Source organism: Haemaphysalis longicornis, unplaced genomic scaffold, assembly GCF_048455015.1.
Source record: "Haemaphysalis longicornis isolate Haplotype H1 unplaced genomic scaffold, Haemaphysalis longicornis Haplotype H1 scaffold_8, whole genome shotgun sequence".
Taxonomy (NCBI): domain Eukaryota; kingdom Metazoa; phylum Arthropoda; class Arachnida; order Ixodida; family Ixodidae; genus Haemaphysalis; species Haemaphysalis longicornis.
Window position 1 is genome coordinate 106,986,946 of NW_027526445.1, and position 25,118 is coordinate 107,012,063.

General features: G+C 48.2%; 2 protein-coding genes across 2 annotated transcripts in view; one reads left to right on the forward strand and one right to left on the reverse strand.

The window, feature by feature from the left end:
- The window catches only part of LOC144150269 (ras-related protein Rab-1B-like), a 203,188-nt gene that overhangs the window by 36,314 nt on the left and 141,756 nt on the right, over positions 1-25,118 (forward strand). The window lies entirely within an intron of this gene.
- Positions 1-25,118, reverse strand: part of LOC144149682 (ras-related protein Rab-1A-like) — a 70,422-nt gene that overhangs the window by 5,175 nt on the left and 40,129 nt on the right. The window contains exons 7-8 of the mRNA XM_077681335.1: positions 23,018-23,265; positions 15,016-15,088 (exon numbers count right to left, since the gene is read on the reverse strand). Of these exons, the coding sequence (XP_077537461.1) occupies positions 15,016-15,088; positions 23,018-23,265 (321 nt within the window). The remainder of the gene's footprint in view (positions 1-15,015; positions 15,089-23,017; positions 23,266-25,118) is intronic.

A 25,118-nucleotide genomic window follows, 5' to 3' on the forward strand; every position in this document is an offset into this window, starting at 1 on the left:
TCGAGTGTCCGATCACCGGCCCGTGTTAGCGACGCTTAACCTTGGCAACTGTGCACCACGCCACCAGATGTGGCGAATGGACGAGCGTCTGCTAACCGACAGGGACAGTTCAGCAGCACTTAATGCTTCGTTGACTGCTCTGTGTGAGTTCGGTTCTCTGCCTTGGGATGAGTTGAAGGACCACTGGCGCGTGCTTTTAGTAAAGGAGGGTCGTGCGCGCAAGCCGCGCATCACGGCCGCGCTCAACGACACGTTGTGGAGGCTTCGCATCGTACAGAGAGGGGGAACCTTAACCTTCGCGATGCGGGACTATGTTAACCTGCTAAAGGTACGCTACGAGTCCCTCTTACGGCAATCATCGCAAGCGGCGAGCCGTGCGCAGACCTTGGGCAGGCCCGTCTCGGACACCTCTGTACTCCGGCACATTAGAGCGGGCTCTCTTGACGAGGGTGGGCTAGCTACTGTTCCAGAGGTTACACTCGCTGACGGGTCGGTTAGCACGAGGGCTGAAGATATAGCCGAGGTCTTCGTGGGACATTTCGCCACACTTTTCTCGACCGAGAACGCGTCGTGGGATGCAGAGGAATTTGAGGAAAAGCTTAGTGCGTTTTGTGGGGTGCTGCCGTGTGTGCCAGATCACCTTGTTGATTCGCTGTGTGCTCCCGTGGATGCTGACGAGCTCGGCGAGGGTGTTAAAATATTGAATGGTGCGTCGGCGCCTGGGCCTGACGGGATTCCTGCTGGGTTTTACAAGAGGTTTTTCCCGGCCATTCAGGGTGCGCTTCTTGACATGGTGAACGGCTTTTTTCTCCATGGAGTAGGGCCAGAATCCTTCCGTGAAGGTCGCGTAATCTTGATCGAGAAGCCAGGCGGGGATCCTACGCAGCCCCAGGCGTATCGACCGATCACACTCCTCAACACGGACTACAAGATCGTAGCATCCATTTTGGCTAGACGCACCCGTGCCGTTTTACCCGATATTATCAGCCAAGCGCAAACGTGCAGCGTGCCAGGTCGCACGATTTTCTCGTCCCTGGCATTGACGCGTGATTTATTCAGCTATGCGACGAAGATTGGCACCTCTGGCTGCTTCATCTCCCTAGATCAAGCGAAAGCCTTCGACAGAGTGGAACATCGATACCTGGCAGGCGTTTTGCGCCAATACGGCTTTCCGGACGACTTTGTAACAATGCTTGAGCTGCTGTACTCGAACGTGAGTGTCAGACTCCTTGTCAACGGACTATTAAGTAGTCCGTTCTCCGTCACCCGTGGGATAAGGCAGGGATGCCCCTTGTCGCCTCTGCTCTTTGTCATTTGTCTAGACCCGCTGCTCCGCCGTATCGATGAAAATACCGCCATCCGCGGCTTCCCGTTGCCAGGCATAGGCCACGTCAAGGTGTCTGCGTATGCGGATGATGTTTCCCTGTTCATTCGGGACGAGGACAGCTACCAAGCGTTTATGCGGCGATTTTATGAGTACGGTGAGCTGTCTGGAGCTCGACTGAACAGGGGCAAAAGTATGGCGGTGCGCTTCGGCACATTTGCATCTAGCCTGGCGGGCAACGTAAAATGGGTTACGGGTGTTCGAGTACTTGGTGTGGTTTTCCATTCCTCGGGTGAAGTGGCGCGTAGTACGTGGAAGCGCCTCCTCGAGACAGCGGAGCAGCGTCTTGCGGTTGCGTCAAAGTTCAGACTTTCCCTCGCAGAGCGCAGCTACATAATTAAGTCCTCCGTCTCGGCGGCACTTTTTTATGTAGCACACGTAGATAAATCGCCACGCCATTTCACCCGTCAGCTCGCCACGAAGTTTGGGTCGTTCTTTTGGGCGGGCAAGACGGAAACAGTGTCGCGTGCGCTGTTGAGACTGCCCAAGTCAATGGGTGGTTTCAGTCTGCCTTGCTTGCAAACTATGTGTAGCATGCTGGCCGTACGCGCAGTGTTCGACCTTGTGGACTCAACTGAGTACCCAGGGAGGGCGCTGCTGCAGTACTTTCTGGGAACTCACCGCTCAATGTTTTATGATGAACGCATTGCCGGTCCCTCTGCTGAGCAGTCACCGCCATTTTATGCCTATGTTGTCAAAACACTGAGAAACGTCCAGTCTACCTTGCCAAGCCTAAATTTTAGGGAAAGTACAGCAAGCGAATTGTGCGAAAAATTGGCAATAAACCAATTAGATAATCAGCAGATAGCAAGATCACGCGGTGTCCGTTGGCATCAGCTGACTTCGACGGAGCTTCCTTCTGATGTTACGGATTTCGGATGGTTGCGTGGCTGGCAAGTTCTTCCGACGTGTGACCGTCTCGCGAGATTCGGCATTGTGCGTTCCTCACGGTGCCCGCACTGCGGGCACACTGAAACATTGGAACATGCTTTGTTTCAGTGTCGTGTAGCGGCAACGTTTTGGACTGTGCTAAGCAGGTTGTTTGGAATGAGCACACGGAATGAGCACACGGTCAAATGAGCACACGGTCAAATGACACGTTGGTGAACTTCCTTATGTGTGCTGGTGCATTTGTATTATGGCGAAATCGTGGTGCCGCGTGTCTTCGCGCCCGACCGCAACGGGCGATGTTTCCATTGCTGTGGCGTGTGCGGTCAATGCTTATGAATCACTTAGACAATGAGTTGGCAGTTCTAGGTGAAGAAGCCTTCCTGTTACGCTGGTCCACGCGTTTCATAGCGGTCAGGAATAACATTCTGAGCATCACTATTGTGCCGTACTGACTTTCAACGAGTTTCTGAACTGTTTCTTTGAACACATGTGAACTTTGTGTGCATTGATTTCAGAGTAGCTTAATTGTTTCATCACCACAGAGCATTGTTGTGCAAAGTGTAGGCTGCCCGGAGTACTTGGAAACTGATTGTTTTTTGTGTGTGTTTTTCGGGCAGCGCTGTTACCACTAGTCGCTGCGTGCTGATATGTGGTTTCATAATAAATTCTCTTCTCGCGATATATTGTATCAGTACCGGTTAAAACTGCAGCACTCGTCCCAACATGCAATAGAGCGAGCCACCCCGCGACGCGTTTCCAAAGCCGTGCTTGTATTGTAATGTGGGTGCCTCGATTTACGCCCGTCTCCACTGTAAACGGCGCTGCTGGTATCGGGCCACCCGTGCTTGTACGTGAGGCCCCTAAAATAACTGAGCGCCATCCGATGATCTCGCGACCTTTCGCATTCACCCGCGCTCCTCTCCTCCTTCGTGTTACGCGATTTTCTTTCGCCGGCCAGCGCCTGTGGTCACTGGTCAGCGGAAAAGTCACGTGGATGCAGGGCACCGTTTTTTCTTCTCTTCTTTTGTTTGCCTCCACTGCAGCCCGGTGTGGATGTCCATGTTTCGCCCTGCAACCTCGGAGCCGGCCTTATAGGAGCCGCCAGCGGAGAACAGCCTACGACCTAACAGTTAGCGGCCCCTTTGATGTAGCGGCCCCTTTGACGTCGCTTGATGTAGCTTCCTGGAGCCGATGTGTTGAGCCTTCGGCTGCTCGAATAGGGTCACAAATGGCGAAAGACTTTTCGTAATTTCGTCGAGAAGACGCGACCCGGAATTAAACGCAGAATTGGTTGCATAGAAATGGACGGGCAGACTTCACGCCGAAGCTGTCTTCACGCCTCCACGAGGTCGAGTTTTCGCTTTGTCGAATTCTGCTCTAATTCGAGAGGTCAATTACGAATAAATGCCTATTCGCTCCTCAGGGGTCGCCCACTCTTCGTTCTGACCAGGAATTACGTATTGCAGACAGATGGTCTCGTCGTAGGCATTTTTTGGACCGGAGAACATGTATTGTTGCGTGCGCGCTTACTTCCCAGCGTAATTATCAGCGGCAAAGAATGTCCGGTCGCTTGTCATAAGGTAGCCGTGCCGCAAAAATTAGGTTTTTCTCCTGAATTCGCCCTTGTTTTGGTCAACGGCAGGTTGTGTCTGACCGCGTAGCGCATGTGCGTTCCGGGTTTGTGTGGTCTCTTTCTTGCGTAAAATCATGTATTTTGTGTACGCGTTCCGGGTAGTATTATAAGCATGTCGTTATGGCACGGGGGCGATTGCCTGTGTAACGTAATTGGTCGGGTGCGGCGCACATTGAGGCTATTAAAAAAAGGGTTGGCTTGGTAAAAAAATTTAGGGCAGCTTATTCAGTGACCACGCCGTTGACGTGTTTTGATACGCCATTTATGTTATCGCTTTGTTAAACACGGGTACGTGTGACTGCAAACTTAAAATGCATATTGGAACCGCAACGGTTGTTCGTACTTTGTTCCGTGTATGCATAATGCAAAGTGGACCATCCATTACATCTTAACGTTTGCTTTACACGTGACGCCGTGCTTTTGCGGTGTCGTTCGCTTACCTTAGCTTAATTGTCAACGGCGTAGTGTATCAGGTCGTAGTGCAACGAAAGTGGAGGGGTTGTGGTCGTTGTATTATCCTCCTTTTCGTTTTATTGTTTTATTTGTTATGGCGTATTATGTTGTCTTGTATTATGTTGTCCGCAGCGATGCCTCAGAGGATTCTGCTTGTGGATTCTGCGCAGTGCGGACGCAGGATGGCGAGCTCCGTCCAAGGAGCTGCTTCAGCGGGCCGTTCGGCCCGCGGTAACAGGTCAATGTTTGATAAACAGTGCAAGCCAGGAATTCAAGTCATTTTGCTCCATTTCCCGTCTGGACCATCTACCCTGAACACTATTTTTCTGCACGCCGACGTGAAAGGGAAACCGTACAAAGTCGAGGACTTCCGCGACACGTTGGTTCGACTGGAACTGCTCCCCGTATCGCTTTGGGGGCATACCAGTTGAACCATATATGGGCGGTGACCTTCAATGACCCCAGTGGAGCTAAGAAGTTGGTTGCTGCCTCCGAACTTCAGGTAAAAGGTAAGCGGTGCCTCCTCATGGACGTGAGCAACCAGGACGTCCGCTTCAAGCTCCACTGGGTTCTGCACCACGTCCCCGATGACGAAGTGCGACGCGCCCTGGGGCCCTACGGAAAAGTCACGGAAGTAGCCAGAGACCGCTGGCGCGTGCCGGGCTGCACCGTGCAAGCCTCGACAACGCGTCTGGTTACTCTTCGGCTCAAGGCAGGCGTAAGCGTCGACGACATCCCGCACCAGGTACGAGTAGCTGGCGAGAACGCGCTTGTCGTCGTGCCAGGGCGCGAGCCGCTTTGCCTGCGTTGTCACCGGAGCGGCCACATTCGACGTGAGTTCCGGGTGCCGCGGTGTGCTCTCTGTCGTCGCTTCGGCCACGACGAGAGCCAATGTGTGCGCACCTATGCCAACGTCGCTGAGCGGCAAACGGAAGATAGGACAGCCGAATACATCATGGACGCTGAAGACGCCGAGGACGCGGCGAAAGGGGCGGGCGAAGAGGTGGTGAAGGACACGCCCCCCGTGCCGGCACCGGCCTTAATTCCGGAAGACATTACGCCAAAGGAAATTACAGTGGCCCAGGAAGAACCGGAGTCTACCGACAACGCTTCCGCGGCCCAACGCGGGAGTGAGGCGGACGGCACACCTAGCCACGCTGAGGCGGACGAGATGGAAACCGCGGAAGCGGGGTCCTTCAACGCAGCGCGAAGCGTGCAATGTAGGCCGCCGCGAATGACGAAGGCATCGGTGAACTGGGCACGGAGGAGCCGCCGGCAAAAGCCGCACCCCAAGGTCGACGGTCAACGCTAAAACCCAAGTCCAGCATCCCTCCTGACAGATCCAAGGTGAAACCCTCAGTGACTTAGTCCGACAGCAGAGTGATGAGGGGACGGGAACGGCGTTGCAGTGCACTGAAAAGACGCTTTAAAATAAGAGGCGCAACTTTAATCAGCAAACTACGCCCAGCAGACCTTCCTGGTTCATCGTTTCTGCAACCATCGGTTCGTTCACCCTTTTTTGCTACCTTGCTCCCGGCGCAGTTTTCACAATAAATAATGGCAAAGCTTGAAAGACCGCTACGCTTTGCCACTTTAAACGTACGGGGTCTGGGAGCTCGGCGAAAGCAGTGTCAGCTTAAAAGATTGGTTGATGAAAAAGAAATCGATATCTTGGTCACCCAAGAAACGAAAATTGAAAGTGAAGACTGCACTGAGACCATGGTAAGAACCTTTAATAGCCGCTTTAGCGTATGGGTTAGTCATGGCGTAGGAACTCCGGGGGAGGGGGGGGGGGGTGCTGCCTTTTTGTTAGGAATGGTATTGGGATTGATGTCAAAAATGTTGTTTCGTGTGAAACGTGCAGGCTGGTGATTTGTGATTATAGCTATTGCGGTTTTGAATTTCGTGTGCTTTGTATATACGCCCCAAATGTGGTTCGAGAAAGAGTGAATTATTCTTCGAAAGAATTTCTACATGGTTAAAATACGAAGGAAGCATTTTTTTACGCAGGAATTTTAACTGTGTTTGTGAGTCAAGCGATAGAAACGGGCCACATCGAGCAAGCGATCAGAGTGCAAAGGTTCTTGGCGACTTGCTTGAAGATAACGAGCTCGCAAATGTCGCGCATTGCACGGCAAGCAGTAGCGCACTGAGGTTCACGCACTTTCAAGGCGCAAGTCACGCGCTACTTGATAGCGTTTATGTTTCGTTTGAAATAGCGTCACTGTGCGGAAGCTACTGCGTTGACGATGTCTCATTTAGCGATCACTGTTTGGTATCGTTTTTGTAGGGAAAGAAGAGGGACAATTCCAAAAAGTTCAGTTGGGAATTATGGAAACTGAACTCGCAGTTATTGGACGACAAGAACTTCACCCAAACAGTGCAAGAAGATTTACGCAAATACCAGAACGCAGAACACATGAACTGGGGTGCCAATTGGGAACTATGTAAACCAGAATGGAAAATGTGTGTAATAATAGAATGAGGAACTGCAGACAAACGGCTAGAGAGGGAAAGAGAAAACAAGCTAAAAGGTAATTTACAGCAGTTACTGAAGCTTCAGTGCGAAAGCCCAGGCCTGTTTCGCGATGATATAAGGACAATAAAAAAAATAAGTTAGAGGTGATAGACAAACAGAGATATCGGGGGGCAACCATTCGGGCAAGGGCTGAGAAGTTTTCATCCGGGGAAGCCCACACGAAAAGGTCGCTGAGTGACGAGGCAAGCTATGCAAAAAGGAACGCAATCGAGGAAATCCTGTGGCGTGGTGAACTTACGCGGGATAAAGTGCGAATCGAAAAATCCTTTGTGGAACATTACCAGCAGCTGTTTAGGTACGCTGCACCGTAAGTTGATGAATTCAAAAAAGACTTTCTTCAATTCGTGCCCCGTTTAGATGATGATATAAAAAAGAGATTAGACGAGTCCATAACGTTAGCCGAAGTCGAGGGAGCAGTAAGGAATTTAAAAGGGGGAAAATCTCCGCGCCCTGACGGTTTAGGTGCAGCGTTCTACAAGAAGTTTATAGAGATTGTGGCCCCTTTTTTTCTGGTTTTTAGTGAAGCCTATCAAACGCAAGTACTGCAACCTCCTTTGTGCGAACACACACTGTGTTAATCCCAAATTCTGAAGACAGAATGAAACGCCAATCTGTTACTGGTTTTAGGTCAATAACCTTGGCTAATACGGATTAGAAAGTACTAATGAAAATAATTGCTCGAAGGCTGCAGGGAGTAATAAGAGATGTAGTGGGCCCGCACCAGACGTGCGGTATACGGGGCAGAAGTATACTAACTAATGTTCACGTCGCGCGTAGCGTGTTGCAATGTTGTGATTTATTTTGTGACAGAGTTGCCATGCTTCAAATCGACTATGAAAAAGCCTTTGACAGAGTGTGTCACGATATTTTGTTTTGCGTTCTGGAACATGTAAATGTGGGTGAGGTTGTGAAGGAGGGAGTACGCATGGCGTACAGTGAATGATCAACAAAATTAATTGTCAACAAAAATGTCACACAAAGTATACCCATCTTGTCTTCTGTCAGGCAGGGATGCCCTGCGTCCCCTCTGTTATTTTGTATGTTTTTGGAACCCTTTTGTTTAAAAATAATTCACGACACTGATTTGCGCGGCTTTCGTTTTCACTCGGGTGAGGTGAAACTGCTTACATACGCTGACGACGTAGCTGTTTTCTGTGAAGACTAGGAAAGTATTAGCAAAGCGATAAGGATAACCAAGGATTTTTTCATGTGACGAATAGTTCTGTTAACTGGTCGAAATGTGCGGTTTTTTTTCATGGGGAGTGGGAAGCGGCACCTTGTGTGTTTGAAAACGTGGTGTAGTCGCGCACGCCGGTGCGCTATCTGGGGGTACCTTTGGGCCAGTACGAACAAAACGACGAGTACTGGGAAGGGGAAACAGCAAGGTTGCGTGAAAAGACAACAAAGTGGGGCGGTCGCGCATTGTCGGTTGTTGCTCGTGCCACAGTCTGCAATCTTTTTCTTTTAGCCAAACTGTGGTACGTGTTACAAGTCCTTCCTGGTTGTGGAGTTCATGTTCAAAGAATACATCGTGTGTTTGCTGTCTCCATGTGGTCATCGTTGTGGGAGCGCTGTAGTAGAACTAATCTCTTTCGGCGGGTGAGGGAAGGTGGTGTCGGCTTATGTCAGACAGCTTGTCAACCGTTTTTTGTTTTTACGAGACTCGCAAGAACCCTTTCTACGAACTTTCATGCAAAGATCACTAGCCATGTCATTGCCCATGTTTATTGTCTTCTCTGCGACTGAAAGATGTGGAACAATCAAAGGCTACATGAAGGAGGTAGTGGACTCGGGCAAGTGTCTTTCTGTGCGGTTTTCCCTCGAGTACCTAACAACCGTATCGAGGAAGACGCTCACCAAGAATTTGAAGGAAATGCTATTCCTGGTACCCCTGTATCGATCGTTATACAGCTCTGTTCTTGGTCAGGATGTTTTATCTCGTGTAAAGAAAATGGCTCTTCCAGCGCCCGTGAAAACATTTTTCTTTAAGTTACACATCAACACCCTCCCTGTTCAAATTTGGATGAAAGAAAAAGGATTGTTTGTTCCCTGGTCAACATATTGCACATTATGTGGAAAGCCAGAAACAGTTGAGCATGTTTTCACGGAGTGCTCGGACGCCATTTTTTTCTGGGATGTCTTGCAAAGGACTTTAAAGAAAGACATGTCCGTTTCACGAGATGGTATACGTTTTCTGTCTGTACAAAGTGACAGCAGTGTGCCGTACGATCGTACCATGGCCCTAGGCCTGCATGCCATTTGGAGGTCGAGGATGGCCGTACGCCATGCTGATCCTGAAGCGCTCACTATGAGCAAGTACTTTGCACAAAGTATAACCATGCTGTACGAGATCCACAAGCTACAAGACCCTGACCACGAATGGGTGCCAGTTTTGGAAGAACTGTGTACTTTTGATGTTTATTTTAAGTTTTTCTGTCAGCCAAAGCATGGGAGACGGTTTTTAATCTATCCTTGACTTGTAGTGTGTTCGAAAAACGGTAATAAAAAAAGCAGCGATGGCTCAGATGTACAGCATTCGCCTCGTATGCGGGAGGTACCGGGTTCGAATCCTGGTACCGCCGCACACCCACCGGTTTCTTTAACGGGTACAGGAGTCTTTGGTCGAGTGCTGACCGTTGAAAGGGGAAGCCACGCCTGGAAAGCTGCCTTTACTCTTGCGAGGGGCCCCTGACCTTTGCTCATCTTGCGGGGCCCCGGCCTTCTGCCGCGTTGCGCCATTGCGGGGGTGAAAGAGTTTGGCGTGATGTCCTGCCGCAGGCAGTTGGGAGTGAGCGTCCACCATGGCTGTGGAAGGCACCATGTACATTCGTGTGCATTGGTGGCGCCGCGAACCTACCGGTAAAATAGGTACAAGCGACTACCCGGCATGGCGCTCGGCCCTTGTGTGGGACTACAATTCTTGGGAAGTTCAGCCGGCTTGCACGGGAAGCCCCTATGGTAAGGGGTGGCTGCAGAAACACAGGAGCCTTTTCTTGTTTGTTTTTTCTTTCTTGAAGTGCACACTTCTATCATTTTGTGGTATGTATATCTAAGGATTTTTAAGCATATTGTATATTATGCAGTCCAACAACTGTGCTTCTTTTTCAATACTAGGTGTTGCTTCCAGCGCTCTTAACTGAACCATGCAACGTCTTCGCGACCCCTCTAGTAGCTTTTATCTGGGGAACAGTCGAGTGTGTTGAAAAAAAAATAGAAATTGAAATTAAAATTGAATTACAAAACCAAAGTATAATTATTCCTTTCCGACTTCCTCGACGCCTTAATCCATGTCAAAAACCTACCTTACGCTGAAAGGCGCCTTTTGGCGAACTTATCGGCCCGAAAATTAGACTCCACTTAAGGTTGCTCCCGACCTACTTTAAGTGCGCATTTAGCAGGCAAACTATGCAGAGTACGATAATGGCTCAGCTGAGGTTGATGAGTTCGTACGTAGTTCGCGAGAGACTGATACAGCTGTAAACAATGAAGCCCTTTGTGCACGCAAAGCTATCCATACACACACACACACCGCTCTTATGGAGTCCCGGGTACGCCCGCTCACCAGAGTAGCCGGTACAAGATGGGGCTAGCGCAGCTACCACAGCATTACGTACGCGCGTAGAACGCCGCAGAACACTGCGGCTACAGTTTGGCGCCGCTCGCCAAATTGCACCAAACGGTGAAAAGTGAGTTACACGTGAACGTAAGGGGATGATACTGTGAAAAACAGTATGTAATGGAACTTCATCCGCGCCAGTACTGCGAACCATGATCAAATAACTGCTGCGATGTTAATCCTGAAATTATGTACGAAGACCGGCCCCTCATGGCGCTGGGTGATGTCAGCGCTTCGAAAATGGTGGCACAGGGGTGTAATTCCCAATTGCTGCTAGAGCCAATTTTTTGCCAACACGCCGCAGGTGAATGTGTGCGTCACATGCTTGCCTCGTTTGCAGGAGGCTATGTTTCTCGACGAAGGGTTCCTCTAAAAGGGCGCCGTAAGGGAGGTTTATGAGATACTCAGCAGACTTTTTTATTCTGGTCCTTTTCCGACACTTACGACCGGTTTTCTTCAGGCATAACTAATTATTGCTTGGGCGGCGGGTGGACATAGCGAGAATTTTAGTTATCGCTGCTGACAATTTATTTCGGGGCCAGGAAAAAAACACACATGAACAGAAATCAATAAAAACGCTCCAACCCGTGCGTACTACTGTATGACTTGTAAATGGGAAACAATCATTCCACGTAAATTGGTATAATATATGTGTAAAAACAGGTATGTGCATGTGAAACTAGAAAATTGAGTAAAGTTGTACTTTCTGTGGTGTCCTTTGGATGACATTTTTTGTGTTTACAGGTTATTTATCTGGTGTTTTTGGTTGCAACATGGATATTTAAAATTGATTAATCTAAAATATGTATAATGGACGGGTTTACCGCTTCTTTGAGAACCTGTTTGGAGCTTATGCTATTTTATTTGGTGAATTTATTGTCAAATTTCTGCAAAATTTTAACTTCATCTCGCAGCCCGAGAAAGCAAAGGTTAGCTTTGCTCACGACTGTAAGAACTGAAACCGCAATCGACAACGGCTATTACAAGTTCCTCAACAAAACAACAAGAATACCGGGACTCACCCTTATGTTCTGATCCGACATTGCGAATATGCACCCTCTTGGTAACCATAAATTTATTTCAACCCCTTTTCTTCTACCACCATCAACCGCACCTTCCAGTCAATCCTGTATCCACAAAGATATTCAGCAAGCTATCAGGAACGCCAATGTTAAAAAATTGGTTAAACCCACGCAAAGGTGGGGACGACGTGAAGCGACGCTTCAATGGCCTGTCGTTTCGAATTTGTCCTCTACAAAGCGCATTTCTAAGTACTGATCTGCCGCGACAAAAGAGACGTCCACCTCTCGCTACCCCGCCCGGTACAGACGTTCGGGCCGCCCAAGAGGCTCTCTGCCTTTATGTCCAGAAGATTTCCAAAGAAAATCTGGACTACTTTGAAGACAGTGACGCCTCAGACTCCATCGTTTAGCTGACCCGGACTTAGGTCGGTGGCTGGGCAATATATGTTCTCTCTCTCCCTCTCTCTCTCGCAAGGAGGCCACGTCGGCGTCACGAATTCGTTGGGCGGCGACCGAATCCTGGTCCGTGGCGCTGCCACCGCAGCCGCCAAACCGCACGATGCGTTTGCTTGAACTTGGCTGAGCTTGAAGGACGAGTGACGCTACCTGGTATTTTAATTTCTGGGTTTGTACCTAGGCTAATGAGCTTACGCTTAAAACACTCTGCGCTGCCGCATTTTCCCCTGGCGTTACAACAAATTGTTACTCCCTTGCAACTGTAACCCTTGTAATTATTCTTGCCATCCTCTAACCCATCCTCAAACTGTGATTATGAAATTTACACGGGGTACTCTCGATTGCCCGAAATACGTTCAACCCATTCCAAGGGTCTGTATTCCCCGGGTATAGATGGTTAACCGCCGTGGTGTCTCAGTGGTTAAGGCGTTGTGCTGCTGGGACCAAGGGCGCGGGTTTGATTTCCAGCAGGGGTGGCCACTTTCTGATGGAGGCGATAAGCGAAAACGTTCACGTGTTCCAGATTTCGAGGCACGTTAAAGATCCTCAGGCGGTAGAAAAATAATCCGGAGCCCTCAACTACAGTGAGCCTCACATCCAGTGTAGCGTCAGTGCATCAAACCTTATAATCAGTCAAAAATACGATTGTTCGTACGCTTCTAACCTACAAATTAGTAGCGAAACTGACAGTCATCAGTCTCGCGCACGCGGTGGCACGTCGGCAACAGAGAGAGAGAGACAACCTTTAATAGAAAAGGATGGCAACAAAAATGAAGAGAGCGCTTTTATTCTGCAAGTTAAAACCATGGCCACCGAGCCGATGAAACCACAAAGTTGAATACCAACACCTCTGATATGCTGTACAGGGAAAAAAGAAAAATCTTCCGGCGACATCTAAGCAGTCGTTATGATGTAGTGAATGTGAAAGCATTTTTGTACACGTGCTAGTTGTGTTCCGAAAGTATTATTATTATTATAATCGACATTGTCATCATCATCATCATCATCGTCATCATCATCATCATCATCATCGTATACTTTTGAAAATCGACGTAGGCAGAAGGGGGGTGTTTCGGTGTCAGAACTCTCCCAGGAATTCCATAAGTAGCCAATCCTCCTTCCTGCCTGTCGGTTTTTTTCCGCCTGTTGTTTTTACACACTTATTTAAAATTTACATGTAAAAACCACGATAAGATAAGAAACCAAACGAAGATTGTTTGAGCGGAGGCTAGCTTTTTAACTGTGGTAGCATCGGAGCATAACACACCCGAAATAAGGAAACGTGTCATCCCAGGGAAGGAAGAAGCCCCGCTCGGCTGACGAGCCATGAATGAGAAATAAAGTTTGCCGTAGCCAGAACGCCTCAGTTGTAAAGAAGGGGTCGGAAATTATTTAGCCAGATGATTGCAATATATGGAACGGGAAGCAGCCGAATACAAGCGGCCTGGACAGTGTTTGCCTTGCCTTTTTTTCTTAAGTACAGCCTTTTTCTCGTCATAATGTCGACAAAAATGTAAAGCTCTTGTCACTAACGCGTAAGAGAAGAGCGAAGTTGGATTTCGCATGTCGAAGAAGAACATTAACGGTGTGCGGTGGTCGTTCACCGGTGCCTTTCCAAGCAAGGAGTAGCAGACGACGCGCCGAGACCGATCTCAACGCTACCGCAGCGCCACCGCCTGGTCGGCGGCAGCACCGGCCCGCGCCGCGGTGCCTGGAAGGCCGCACTCTTTGCCAACTGTCCTAATCTAAAAAATCGATTTTGTAGAATTCAAATTTGGCGCCCTTCGAAGACCGCCTCATAGTCTCTACAATGGCAGAAAGAGGGCGCCAGGAGTCCGCTAGAAGTAGGAGTTCCTGTATAAACATCCCCCTCGCGAGGGGCACGATCAAATGCAGAGCATTTCCGGGGGCGCACGCGTTAAGTAGTTTGCGTTACGTTAATGTAGTTGCACTTGTGGCAACTGCTGACGAGAGAGCGCTCGTCAGCAGTAATTTGAATGAGTCAACGATATAAGGCGCGTTCATAGCGTCGCGTTTTGTGTCGGCTTTGTGGCGCAGTCGGTAGAGCACCATACACATTGCGTTCCGCCCGCAGGGTCGAGGGATCGAAACCTGGCGCCGGATAGTATTTTCTTTTATATAGTGTAGGGGGAGGGGTGCGGACTACCACGAGACAACGCGGGTGACATCGTGAGTTACTGAAATGCTCTGCATTTAAAATATTGGTGGTTGCGCCACTGCGAATGAGGATTTTTCTTCTCTTTGTTACTTACTTGCTCGAGGAAACAGCACGCCACAAAGCACAAGCATACAAAATCAGGGCCAAACGTTGACCCCGCTCCGCCAACATATCTTCTTTGCTGTTTAGAGCGCAGGCACCAGGCCGCGTGACCAAGTGGCGGAATCGCAATACGATAAGGACCATGCGTCATAACGTGTACAATTTAGCAGCACTGCGGCAATATGCGGTGTGTGAAAGCCATCTCGTGTTTAATTAGGCCGCCTTCGGTGGATCACCTCTTAACTCGGCTAGATATTATTTTGGAAGTTTATTGCCATCAGTTGGACATAATATTTCTCTTTATTTCCATAGTGTACCTCTTCGTAATAAACGGAACCAGGACCCTCCTTTCCAGTTTTGGCGGGGCATAACTTCGATCATCCTGCAAAGATGTTGCTGCATTTCATGTATTACTTCTATGAAAACGTGTGTAGGGTGATTGAGCCATTTATTTTCAATGAATACTCGGTTAATGGGGTAGTTTTTGACCCTACCAACATCTTTTGTGTTGTCTATCCCAAATGCTCTGATAGCGCATTATGCTGCTTCAAAGCCCACATCATTGTCTTTCCTTGTTCGTCTTTCGGCAACCTTGACAGTGTGTTTTTTGTAGGATTGTCACTAATTAGTGCGCTATGGAGGACAACTTCCCACATACAGGGCCATATAAAGCGCACAAGCAAACTCATCCAAGCAATGTAACATCTATTGAGTATGCAGAACGGTGCAGAAACACTTACCGTGAACCTAAGCATTAGGGACGATTTTCCGACTGCCATGTCACCAAGAAGTATAATGTTCAAGTTATAGTCGCTGAAAAGGCAAAGCGAAATTAGCGATGTTGGAAGCGTGATTAGCAATGATAAAAAAACAAGATCCAAAATGAAAACAAAATAGCAAGACTGCTATTCAAAACTTAGTAGGCGAACACACATTTTAACAAAAACAAATTCGGTAATAATTTAAACAAGAATGGACGCACTCATTGGCATGGTAGGGCTCAAAATTTTTCAGAGTTTATTCTAGCATGCCCAGGTATTCGACATAAGCCGGTCCAGTAATAGCAATATAACCGCTACATAGTTAAACATTTTATAGGAAACTCGTTTAAAGGGACACTGAAGTGATATGTAAACATTGCGGGATTACTAGCGCAAATTGTAGTCCGGGGTTCCCAGGCCATGTTTCGACCACTCTGGGCGCGTTTACGCGATTTTATTTAGTAGAAAAATTAATTCGAAAATGCTGTCCTCCTCTCTTTACGCTCGCCCATTTTCTGTGGCGTTTTCGTGTGACGTCGGGAGGAGCCGAGCTCGCAATGGGCTGCGCTACTGCACGGCTCCCCGGCCTTCAGACAGAGTCAGTCGGGCCAGCGTTTCGTCCGCCGCTCGCCGACGGGACGTGGCAATTCGTTCGCTCAGTTGAAACGAAGCCAGGACACGTTTGTGAATGGAAGAATGTGCCTTTCTTTACTTGGTTAGTTTGTACACTGTATCTAGCTCCAAGTCAAGGTCGCTTCACACAAGCGCTGCACAAACGCACATGCGACGCTTCGCTGACTGGTACGCCAGTACGAAAATATAAGGCCTCTTGAAGGCGGGAGAAGAGTCAGCGAAGTCAATATAGGTGCAAAGGAAATAAAATCAGCTGATATTTTTACCGTACGGCGTAAAACTAGGGTGCGGGAAGCACTTTTTTGCGCTGGGCGAACAAGCACAGCGGCCAGCAGCCCGACTACGCATCTGCGAACGCTTTTCCGTCTAAGAAATGCAATTGCTAGACGTGAGATATTGTGGAAACTTGGGGGATGCTTACTGGACGAAAGCAAAACAACAAATAGTCACCTAAGCTGCTTGGAATGCTAAAACTAAATAAAAGTGGAAACTGGTTATAGATTATATATCTTTTATTTCCAAAGTCGGCAGCGCTCGCCTGTTGCCGAGTGTTCTGGCGCGCTAGGTATGTCCTCGCAAGTGTTTTGCAAGTCACAAGTTCGAATCCCCGCGGGTACGTGCTTTTTTTTTATTAGTTAACTTTTTCGTTTTCCGCCGAGGTTTTCTATACCGAGTTCACCTTTTTTTGGGCCGCAACGTTCATTGCTCCACGAACTAGTTCACAGAACGCGCGCAGGCTGGCAGTGGCGCGCTAGCGAGTTCTCGTTGGCTTGCTGTTGCCATAAGCACCGACTGCTTGCGGGCAGTGGGCACAGGCCAGAATCAACAGACCCTTAGCCTGGTGCGAACACGCTTTTTACGATACAGTCCTGAGTGAGGCAAGCTCCAAATATGGGGGAAAAGCGAATGGCATTTGAGCGTCTGCGGGGACGCGGAGGGCGTTTATGCACTGCGTAGGCCTCGGCTAGTGAATGCTACGATTCCAAGCCGTCATGGGAGGCTTATCTTATGCATTTTACAGCCGACAACATGGCAGAAGCGCGGTACAATGATTACTGAGATATTGAGAATGCCCATCCAACAACGCCATCGGTTGTGTTTTACAGAACCGAAACCGAAACCGAAACTTTTTTTATTTATAACCTTGGGCATCGTCCAATCACAGTGCCCCCTCCTCCCAACCTCACAGCCTTAGTTGGTGCGGCCGCCGCAAACCGCGCATGGTAGTTTTAAATGCGAATGCATTTATTAGCCGGGGGTTGTCTTGCTCCGTTGGCCGGCGTGCGCCTGCATTCCTCCAGCGCGAGCGCATGTGAGCGCGCGCCTCGTAGTTCTGCCTTCGTCGTCGTCGTCGTCGTAAATGCGAATGCATTTCTTAGTCGGGGGTTGTCGTGCTCCGTCGGCGTGCGCCCGCAGGTGTTATCTCTCCGCGCTCCTCCTCGCCCCTAGCAACAGCTGTGGCGCGCCTAGCAACCGGAGCAGGTGGTAGCTCGGGTGGGAGTAGCGGAGTGCAAGAGGAGAGGAGGAGCGCGCTCGGGTGTGTGAGGGCGCTCGCATCGCGGAGCTCGGGCGGAGTAGCGGAGAGTGAGTGGAGAGGAGGAGCGCGCTCGGGCGTGTGAGGGCGCTCGCATCGCGGAGCTCGGCGGGAAAGAGAGCTCGTGCGCGGGGCGGGCGTGTTGCGCGGGTCTCTCTCTCCTCTCCGCGTACCCTCTCTCCGCTCGCTGCGCTCGGAAAATGTATATAAATGCAGTGGAGCGCACGCCTCTCTCCGTCACTGCTTGCCGCAACGCACTCATCGGTGCACCCAATGCATTCGCATTTCCGTACGATCCCCTTCGGGGAGGTGGGGGGAGTTTTTTCTTCTATCGCGCTTTGTAAAATAATTACCGATTTGTCAACCGGATAAACGATGAAAAGTGTGCTAATTTGAGCCACTCTACGCAGTGCAAGCAAAAACGGGAGCTTGACAAATTCACTTCAGTGTCCCTTTAAGGTGAGAGTGAGAGTTTAGTACTGCCTTCGTTCCCGCAGTTTTTGATTACTAAAACAGGCACATAATAATGCAGTATGCCGCTTAATACTTGAACATACTAGCCAGTAAATGTCTATAATAAGGTGATGGTCCAAAAGCAAAGTGCGAACAGATTGTAAATAAATATATATTATTATGATTTAATTGCAAAAACTGTGAATAATTTGCACATTTATATCACCTTGCCACTTTTTATACATCTGTTCTGTACTGAGTAAATATACGTGAATATCGATGCAGCTTCAAAATCTACATAAATACAAAGAAATGTTACGGAAGCCATAGAGCCAAAAATAAGGGGCACCAGATGAAAGAAACCACGGAAATTTATTTCTTCCCCAACCGGCAAAACTCCCTTTGGCATTAGGCGTTAAGAAAAACCAACCCGTTATCTCAAGCAGCGGGCTTGATAAAAATTGCGCATACAAAAAAAAAAAAAAACACGTTACCACGAATCAAAATGCTTCAGAGGTGCGCAAGCGTAGTGAAATTTTTGCTGATTATTTCAGGGCCTCATACCATGTTCACTTCAGTTTCAAATATCACGAAGTGCTTCTTCAATGCGATAGGTCATTAAAACATGTGAAGAATTTTGAAAGACAGAAAAAATGCCCGCCGGGTGGGATCCGAACACATGACCTCTAGAACACGTCTGGTGCGACGACCACTACGCTACCGGCGTGGCAGTTTCCCCTCCACTTTCACGGGTATTTATGTTAAGGTACTTTTGTTTCCTGCGCTTGGGCGTGGTAGCCAGCGCCACTCTGACTACTCGGGGTGAAGGGGACCTCCTGTTTAACCCCCGGGCCGTGGCTCGAGTTTCTACGACATGTCGAGGGTGGTCAACCGGCGTTGAACCTTCTGAAGCTACCTATGGCACCAAGACTGCCAGTATAGAGGCCCTCGCTATGCATGTAGCGAATCATAATGCGAAATGAGGTGATCGTTTAATTAAGACAGAAATAAGGGTTGGCCGCCAAGAATGCCTCGGAAAGCAAAAGGGCGAATGCGGTAGGTGATTGAAAAATATGAAGAATTTTGAAAGACAGAAAGCGCAGAAAAAATGCCCGTCGATTGGGATCCGAAACCACGACCTCGTGGGTCGTGGGTTCGGATGCCACCCGGCGGGCATTTTTTCTCCACTTTCTCTCGCGTTGAAATTTTGCTTTAAGAGCCATTTGTGACTCCGAACCCTTATATATATATATATATATATATATATATATATATATATATATATATATATATATATATAGAACAGAGACGTACGGGACGAGGGATTCCGTAAGGACACATATCAAAGTTGCAGTCAATATTGCCAGTGCTGTTTGGCGATTTAGCAGTGTTTTATAGTGCCGAATGAAGCATGATTGCCTTTTTTTTATGCAGGCATAAATAATTGAAAATTCAAGTCGAGAAAAAATGCGCCGTTTTTTCCGGAAACGGCGCATTTTTTCTCGACTTGAATTTTCAATTATTTATGTCTGCATAAAAAAAAAGGCAATCATGCTTCATTCGGCACTATAAAACACTGCTAAATCGCCAAACAGCACTGGCAATATTGACTGCAACTTTGATATATATATATATATATATATATATATATAGGGTTTGGAAATGAGGGGCTCGTTAGGAAATATAGAAAGAAATGCCGGTAGTCTACAACGCCAAAGAAGGCATAGGGGGATGGTTAGACAATTTTTTTACCCTTAGTGACGTTACATTATTTTTTTTAATTACCTACGTAAGAAAGAAAAAAAGAAAAACACGCACCCAGAGTGGGGACCGAACCCCGGTCCCCACTCTGGGTGCGTGTTTTTCTTTCTTTCTTTCTTACGTAGGTAATTAAAAAAATAATGTAACGTCAGTAACGGTAAAAAATTGTCTAACCATTCCCCTATGCCTTCTGTGGCGTTGTAGACTGCCGGCATTTCTCTCTCTCTCTCTGAGAGCGAGAGAGAGACAATAAGGGTTGGCAGTCAAGAAAACCTCGGAAAGCAAAAGATGAGGGTGTGGTAGGTCATAGAAACAGATGAAGAATTTTTTGAGTCAGAAAGAAAGTGGTGAAAAAATTCCCACCGGGTGGGATCCAAACCCACGACCTCCAGAACACAGGTCTGGTGCGATAACCACTACGCTACCGCGGGGCTGTTTCCCCACCACCTTCTCGGGTACTTATGTTAAGGCATTTTTGTTTGTTTCCTGCACTTGGGGTGGTAGCCAGCGCCACTCCGACTACTGGGGGTGAAGGGGACCTTCTTTGTAACCCCCGGGCCGTGACTCGAGTGTCTACGACATGTCGAGAGTGGTCGACCAGCGTTGAACCCTCTGAAGCTACCTTTGGCACCAAGACTGCCAGAACAGAGGCCCTCGCTAAGCATGTAGCCAATCAGAAAATGGGAAATGAGGGGCTCGGTGAAATAATACAGAAAATAGGGGTTGGTAGTCAAGAAAACCTCAGAAAGCAAAGAGGAGGGTGGGGTGGGTCATAGAAACAAATGAATCTTTTGAGTCAAAGAAAGTGGTGAAAAAATGTGTATGTGTGTGTGTGCGTGTGTGTGTATGTGTGTGTGCGCGCGTGTGTACGTGTGCGTGTGCGTGCGTGTGCCCATGCCCGTGTGCGTGCGTGCGTGCGTGTGAGTGTGCGTGTGTGTCTGTGTGCCTGTGTGTGTGCTCGCTTGAGTGTGTATGTGTGTGGGGCGTGTGTGCGTGTGAGTCTGTGTGCCTGTGTGTGTGCGCGGGTGTGTATGTATGTGTGTGTGGGGCATGTGTGTGCGTGTGTGCGCGTTAGTGTGGTTGTGTGCGTGTGTGTGTGTGTGTGTGTGTGTGTGTGTGAAGTGCGTTAAAGATGAATATATGATTCCAATGACGTGTTTGTTTAGGTTGTGTCGTTTTGGCTGTGGGATGTTTCTGACGTTGGGGTTGTGCTGTTACATTGGAGGAAGAGGCGGGTGTGAATGTGTCCTACGTGACTAATAAGGATGTATCCCTCCAAAAACCCGGTTAACCCAAGCTCGCCCCGTTATTTTCTTGTGCCCGTGCGCGCTTCGCCATTGCGAGAATAATGACACTCAATTAAGCTCTACTCGTGAGCAATTGACAGGACGGCCTACAAATAATCAGTTTTTACAAGAGCGAATACTTTTACCGCAAGTTAAACATGTAGGAAGCGGTCCTCTTAGTGCTAAAAAATGTCCCTTGACGTGTTCGTGACACGCTGGTAGCATCACAAGATTAATACCTGTGCTACACGGCAACTTTCAACTGGCAGTTGAAACGCTCAGTTAGAAGTTCTTCCTATGTTTTTAAAATAAGGCACTCAATAGAAAATTGGTTCGAAGGCCTTCGGGAAGCCTTTGAAACAACCCTGTAGCAAAGGTATGACGTACGGTACGTCGCAGTTACCCCTTTAACAGAGAGACTCACCCACCCTTTCTTAACAGTGTGCATGCCTTATGTGGGGCTATCTAAGAGTACACTGTAATTGTTTCTAGGATGCATGGCAGTTTGAGTGTATCGTCAAAAACACTTTGATTAGCAACAGCGCCTCACTAGAAAGTTTACGCTAAACTTTCAGTAGAAAGTGTACACACACATTCTTCATAAAATTTACATGAATATTTCAACTTAAACACACTGACCAATGGTTGAAGGAGAGTTTCAAGGTTGTTTCTAGAAAGTCTGTAGACAGTCTGTAGACAGTCTATTGTCACCTCTTCTTACATTCTTGAACAAACAGTAATTCAATGTTAACCATTTTTATGAGGGCTTCGCCAGCATTTCGACATTACTCCGTCTACTATTCTTTCTCCAAAATCCCCTCTCCTTCTCGCTTCGCTCATCTTCACTCCTTCTGTGTGAGAGAGAGTGAGAGAGAGAACTCTTTAATGTGGGCTGAAGAGGTCAGCTCTGCTAGCGGCAGTGCTTGCTACGCCAGATGGGGGTGATTACAATGTAGTGAAGTGAATGTGAGAGATCGGGAAAGCAGCAATAGAGAGAAATCCCAAGTTAAGTAAAAATGGCCCGCAATGAAGTGCAAGGAAAAAACTCGAAATAAACTTGAGTAAAAGAAAAAAAAATTGAGCGAATGGAGCCCAGGAAGCGCAGGGCGCCTAACAAGAAAAAGGAGTCAAAGTGTACATGACGACGCAAGCGCGTACAGACGTAGCCATCCGCACAATGGAAGAATTACAAAGTTTTGTCTTGTCCTGAATCTCGCAAAAAACGCAGAAGAATTTTTGTCCCTAAATATGAGTCATTGTTGTTGTCCCAGGGTCCAAGGAAGTGACACAACTGAAGGCTTGCTCCACGTCGAACATGAGACAGGCAGCTCGCCGCTGTAACTCGCGCAGCGGAAAATCGCGGGCATATACACAACAAGTGCTTGGTAGTCTCACGCACAACGCAAGTGGGGAACAGTGGTGAATCCTCCCATCCTATTCCTTTTACCGTACCTCTACCTGAAATGGGCCACGGAGACAAAGTGCAAGTTTGCGTCTTTAAGAAGATTGCGTTGTCTCAGAAACAAAGATTTCGATATTATCGCGAACTTCAAACAAATATTGCAGACATTAGGGAAAATTCGTGAAGCTGCGGCAACTTCACAACCACTTTCCCACGACATTTCTGGGACTTCAGGGAATCTTGTTTGTACGATTGGCGACCGCCTACCAAAAGCGCCGTTAAGGAACGCAAACAGATTTTTGTAGTAGGCTCTTTGAGTCTGCTTTATAGTTCCACTTCAATGCTAACCTGCAGTTAACACACTGAAAATAAAGTTTCAGTCTAGACCTCTTTTGCATTACTCCTGCCCATTTTAGCTCAATGTCGTTCGAAATTTGCAAATTGCTCAATATCTGGCGGTTTGCATTCAGGGCTGGAATGGAGCCGACTGAATTACTAAAGGCTAGTTCTCTCAAGCTGAACAAAGTTGTATTTCATATATACGGGCAGTTTGATGCCAAATTATTGCCCCCTGCTTTTCCTGGTGACGTTATATAACCGTGGGTCACGCACCCAAGGGATGAGACCTCGACGGGTCCCTAGTTGTTTGCCGTGAGTATTCAGTTTTCAAAGGTGACCCATCCGCACGTGACGTGACGGACCTCCGACCCGCGTGTGCCCCACACAGCGGTTACAGGTTGAGAACCACTTGTTAGATACCAGTGACTGTCTAGCGAACTCGGCCACAAGTAACATTTCCGCCTTACTCAAATGACCAACAGGCTATATATAACAGGGCGGAAGACAAAAATTTTCTCGCTAGCTTAGCCCATAAATGCAGATCGTCAATAAAAAGCAAAATAAGAGAATTACCACGGTTCACTTTGAACTTTTTCCGACTGGAAGCGACCTTGAAGGCCAGCAATACGGGGTCTGCTCAGATTGAGGCCCTCCAAACGGCGTCGAATCTCTCCATATTTTGAGCCTTTTTGAGGTCTCTTTTGCGGCGGGTACAGGCGATTGTTGATGTCAGTTGCAATCCCTTCGAAAATCTGAGCCACGTTTGAGCCGTCCTTGGCGCTGACTTCCAGGTACTTCATGCCCCATTTGTTTGCTAGCTCCTGTGAAGAAAGTGAATCATTAAAACTAACATTTTCAACTACCCTAGCCCCCCAAAAGAAATTCGTTAAACAACGTGTGAAATGTTTGAGAGGGCTTTGCTGACGGTATGACTGGCCATAAACGGGTTTTGTTCTCAACGAGTACGCTAGAACAGCATCCAACGCATATCATTCAGCACGTTTATTTTTAGGGCAAAGATCCACACTGCTAATGCGACAGACGTCTGTGACATTTGACAGACTTCAGTGAGAGGCTTCAGTGACGCCATGTTACAAGTTGATGGCGTGACCACAGAAAAAGACGGCGTGACCGTCGCCGTTATGGCGCGGTAAGGAGAGGTAAACGGTAAGCCTGATAATGGCAGAACGCACTTATACCACCGGTTCGCTCATTCGTCAAGCTCGGACTCAATAGGCGCAGCAATGAATAAAACATACAGCTTGAGTTCTTATTTTTCTTTTGAGTTAAATAATGTGACCAAACAGCTTTGTAGTAGGAGGAGTGCAGGCCGTTGAAATGCGGCGGGTCCTTTGCGATGGAGAGGCCTTTACTCCCCTCTTAGGTGGCTGTTACGCCGAACCAGTTATTCTGGTTTTCTTGCCGAACGTTAAACCAGAATACGGCACGTTAGTTTTATGCTCCGTTATTGGTGACTTGGAATCAATCTAAACCATTCTTTCTCTACAAAACAGTTTTGAACCGGGCGTCGGGTGAAAGTGCGCTTGTTGCAAATTCACGGGGATTTCACGGCACCGAAGGTGGGTGGAATTTTTTGCAGTATTTCCGGGCAATAGCAACCGCAATTTGCCAGCTGCTACATAAAAATTCCCCGCATTTCCCCGAGGGGAAGAATGTGAAAGTGCGAATGCACGAGTTGAATTTGCGCGGTTCGGTAATGTTCGCGAAAGAGAGATCACACACACACACACAACTACAAAGAAAGAAAGATGAATTTATTCACAGACTCCTATTTAGGGTTTCCACCTGCCCGGTTTTGGACCGGCCCGACCGGTTTTTTAAACAGCGGGCCGGTTGCCGGTCCATACTTGAAACCGGCCGTCACTGGCCGGTTTTTTGGCCTTCGTGCCGAGATTGTCTGTTTAGGCGTTTTATAAGCGTCAATTCAACAACGAAGACTACAAACATGTGTTGACAAGCTGCGCGAAGACACGCAAGCAGAGAAAATACGTGGGCGAGCGCGCTGCCTGAGATGGAGGGGGACCAAAGGGAGGAACAAAACAACGAAATGCTGCCGCCACGGCCAGCAATTGCGGTTAAGCTCTCAATACCTTTCAGTACAAACGTTATGTTGATTGCTCTCGTAAGAAAACGTACGTAAACAATAAATGGCACTGCATGTCAAAAACATGGCGTCTTTTTTTCAACACAAATTAAACGTTCTATATACCACGCCCCCAACCCCCGAAGGGCCGGTTTTCTCTTCGGGGAAAGGTGGCAACCCTACTCCTATTTGAGTTGTGGTTGTACTTGATTGCTAGAGCGGATCTGAGCTTTGAAATTTCGTGTCAGTACTCGTTTAAGCGGGTGCATTAGCCCTTCTCACGCCCGATTCCTGGCGAATCCCCCACGTGGGTATGTGCCATGTCAGCGGTCAGCCAGCGCGCGCCCATCTCCCCCCGTTGCCAAGGAAGACGAGGAGATTCCTGGCCAATCCCCCACGTGGGTATGCTATGCGGACATCGCCAGTGGACGCAGGTTCAGGGTCACTTAAGAAGTGCATCGCACTTAAAATTCCATGACATTTGTGCAGACTGACGTTGCCACTGTGTAGCGTACAGGCTACCACGAACTGTTTGCATTACCTACTGTCTTCGTCAAAGGGAGGGCGAGA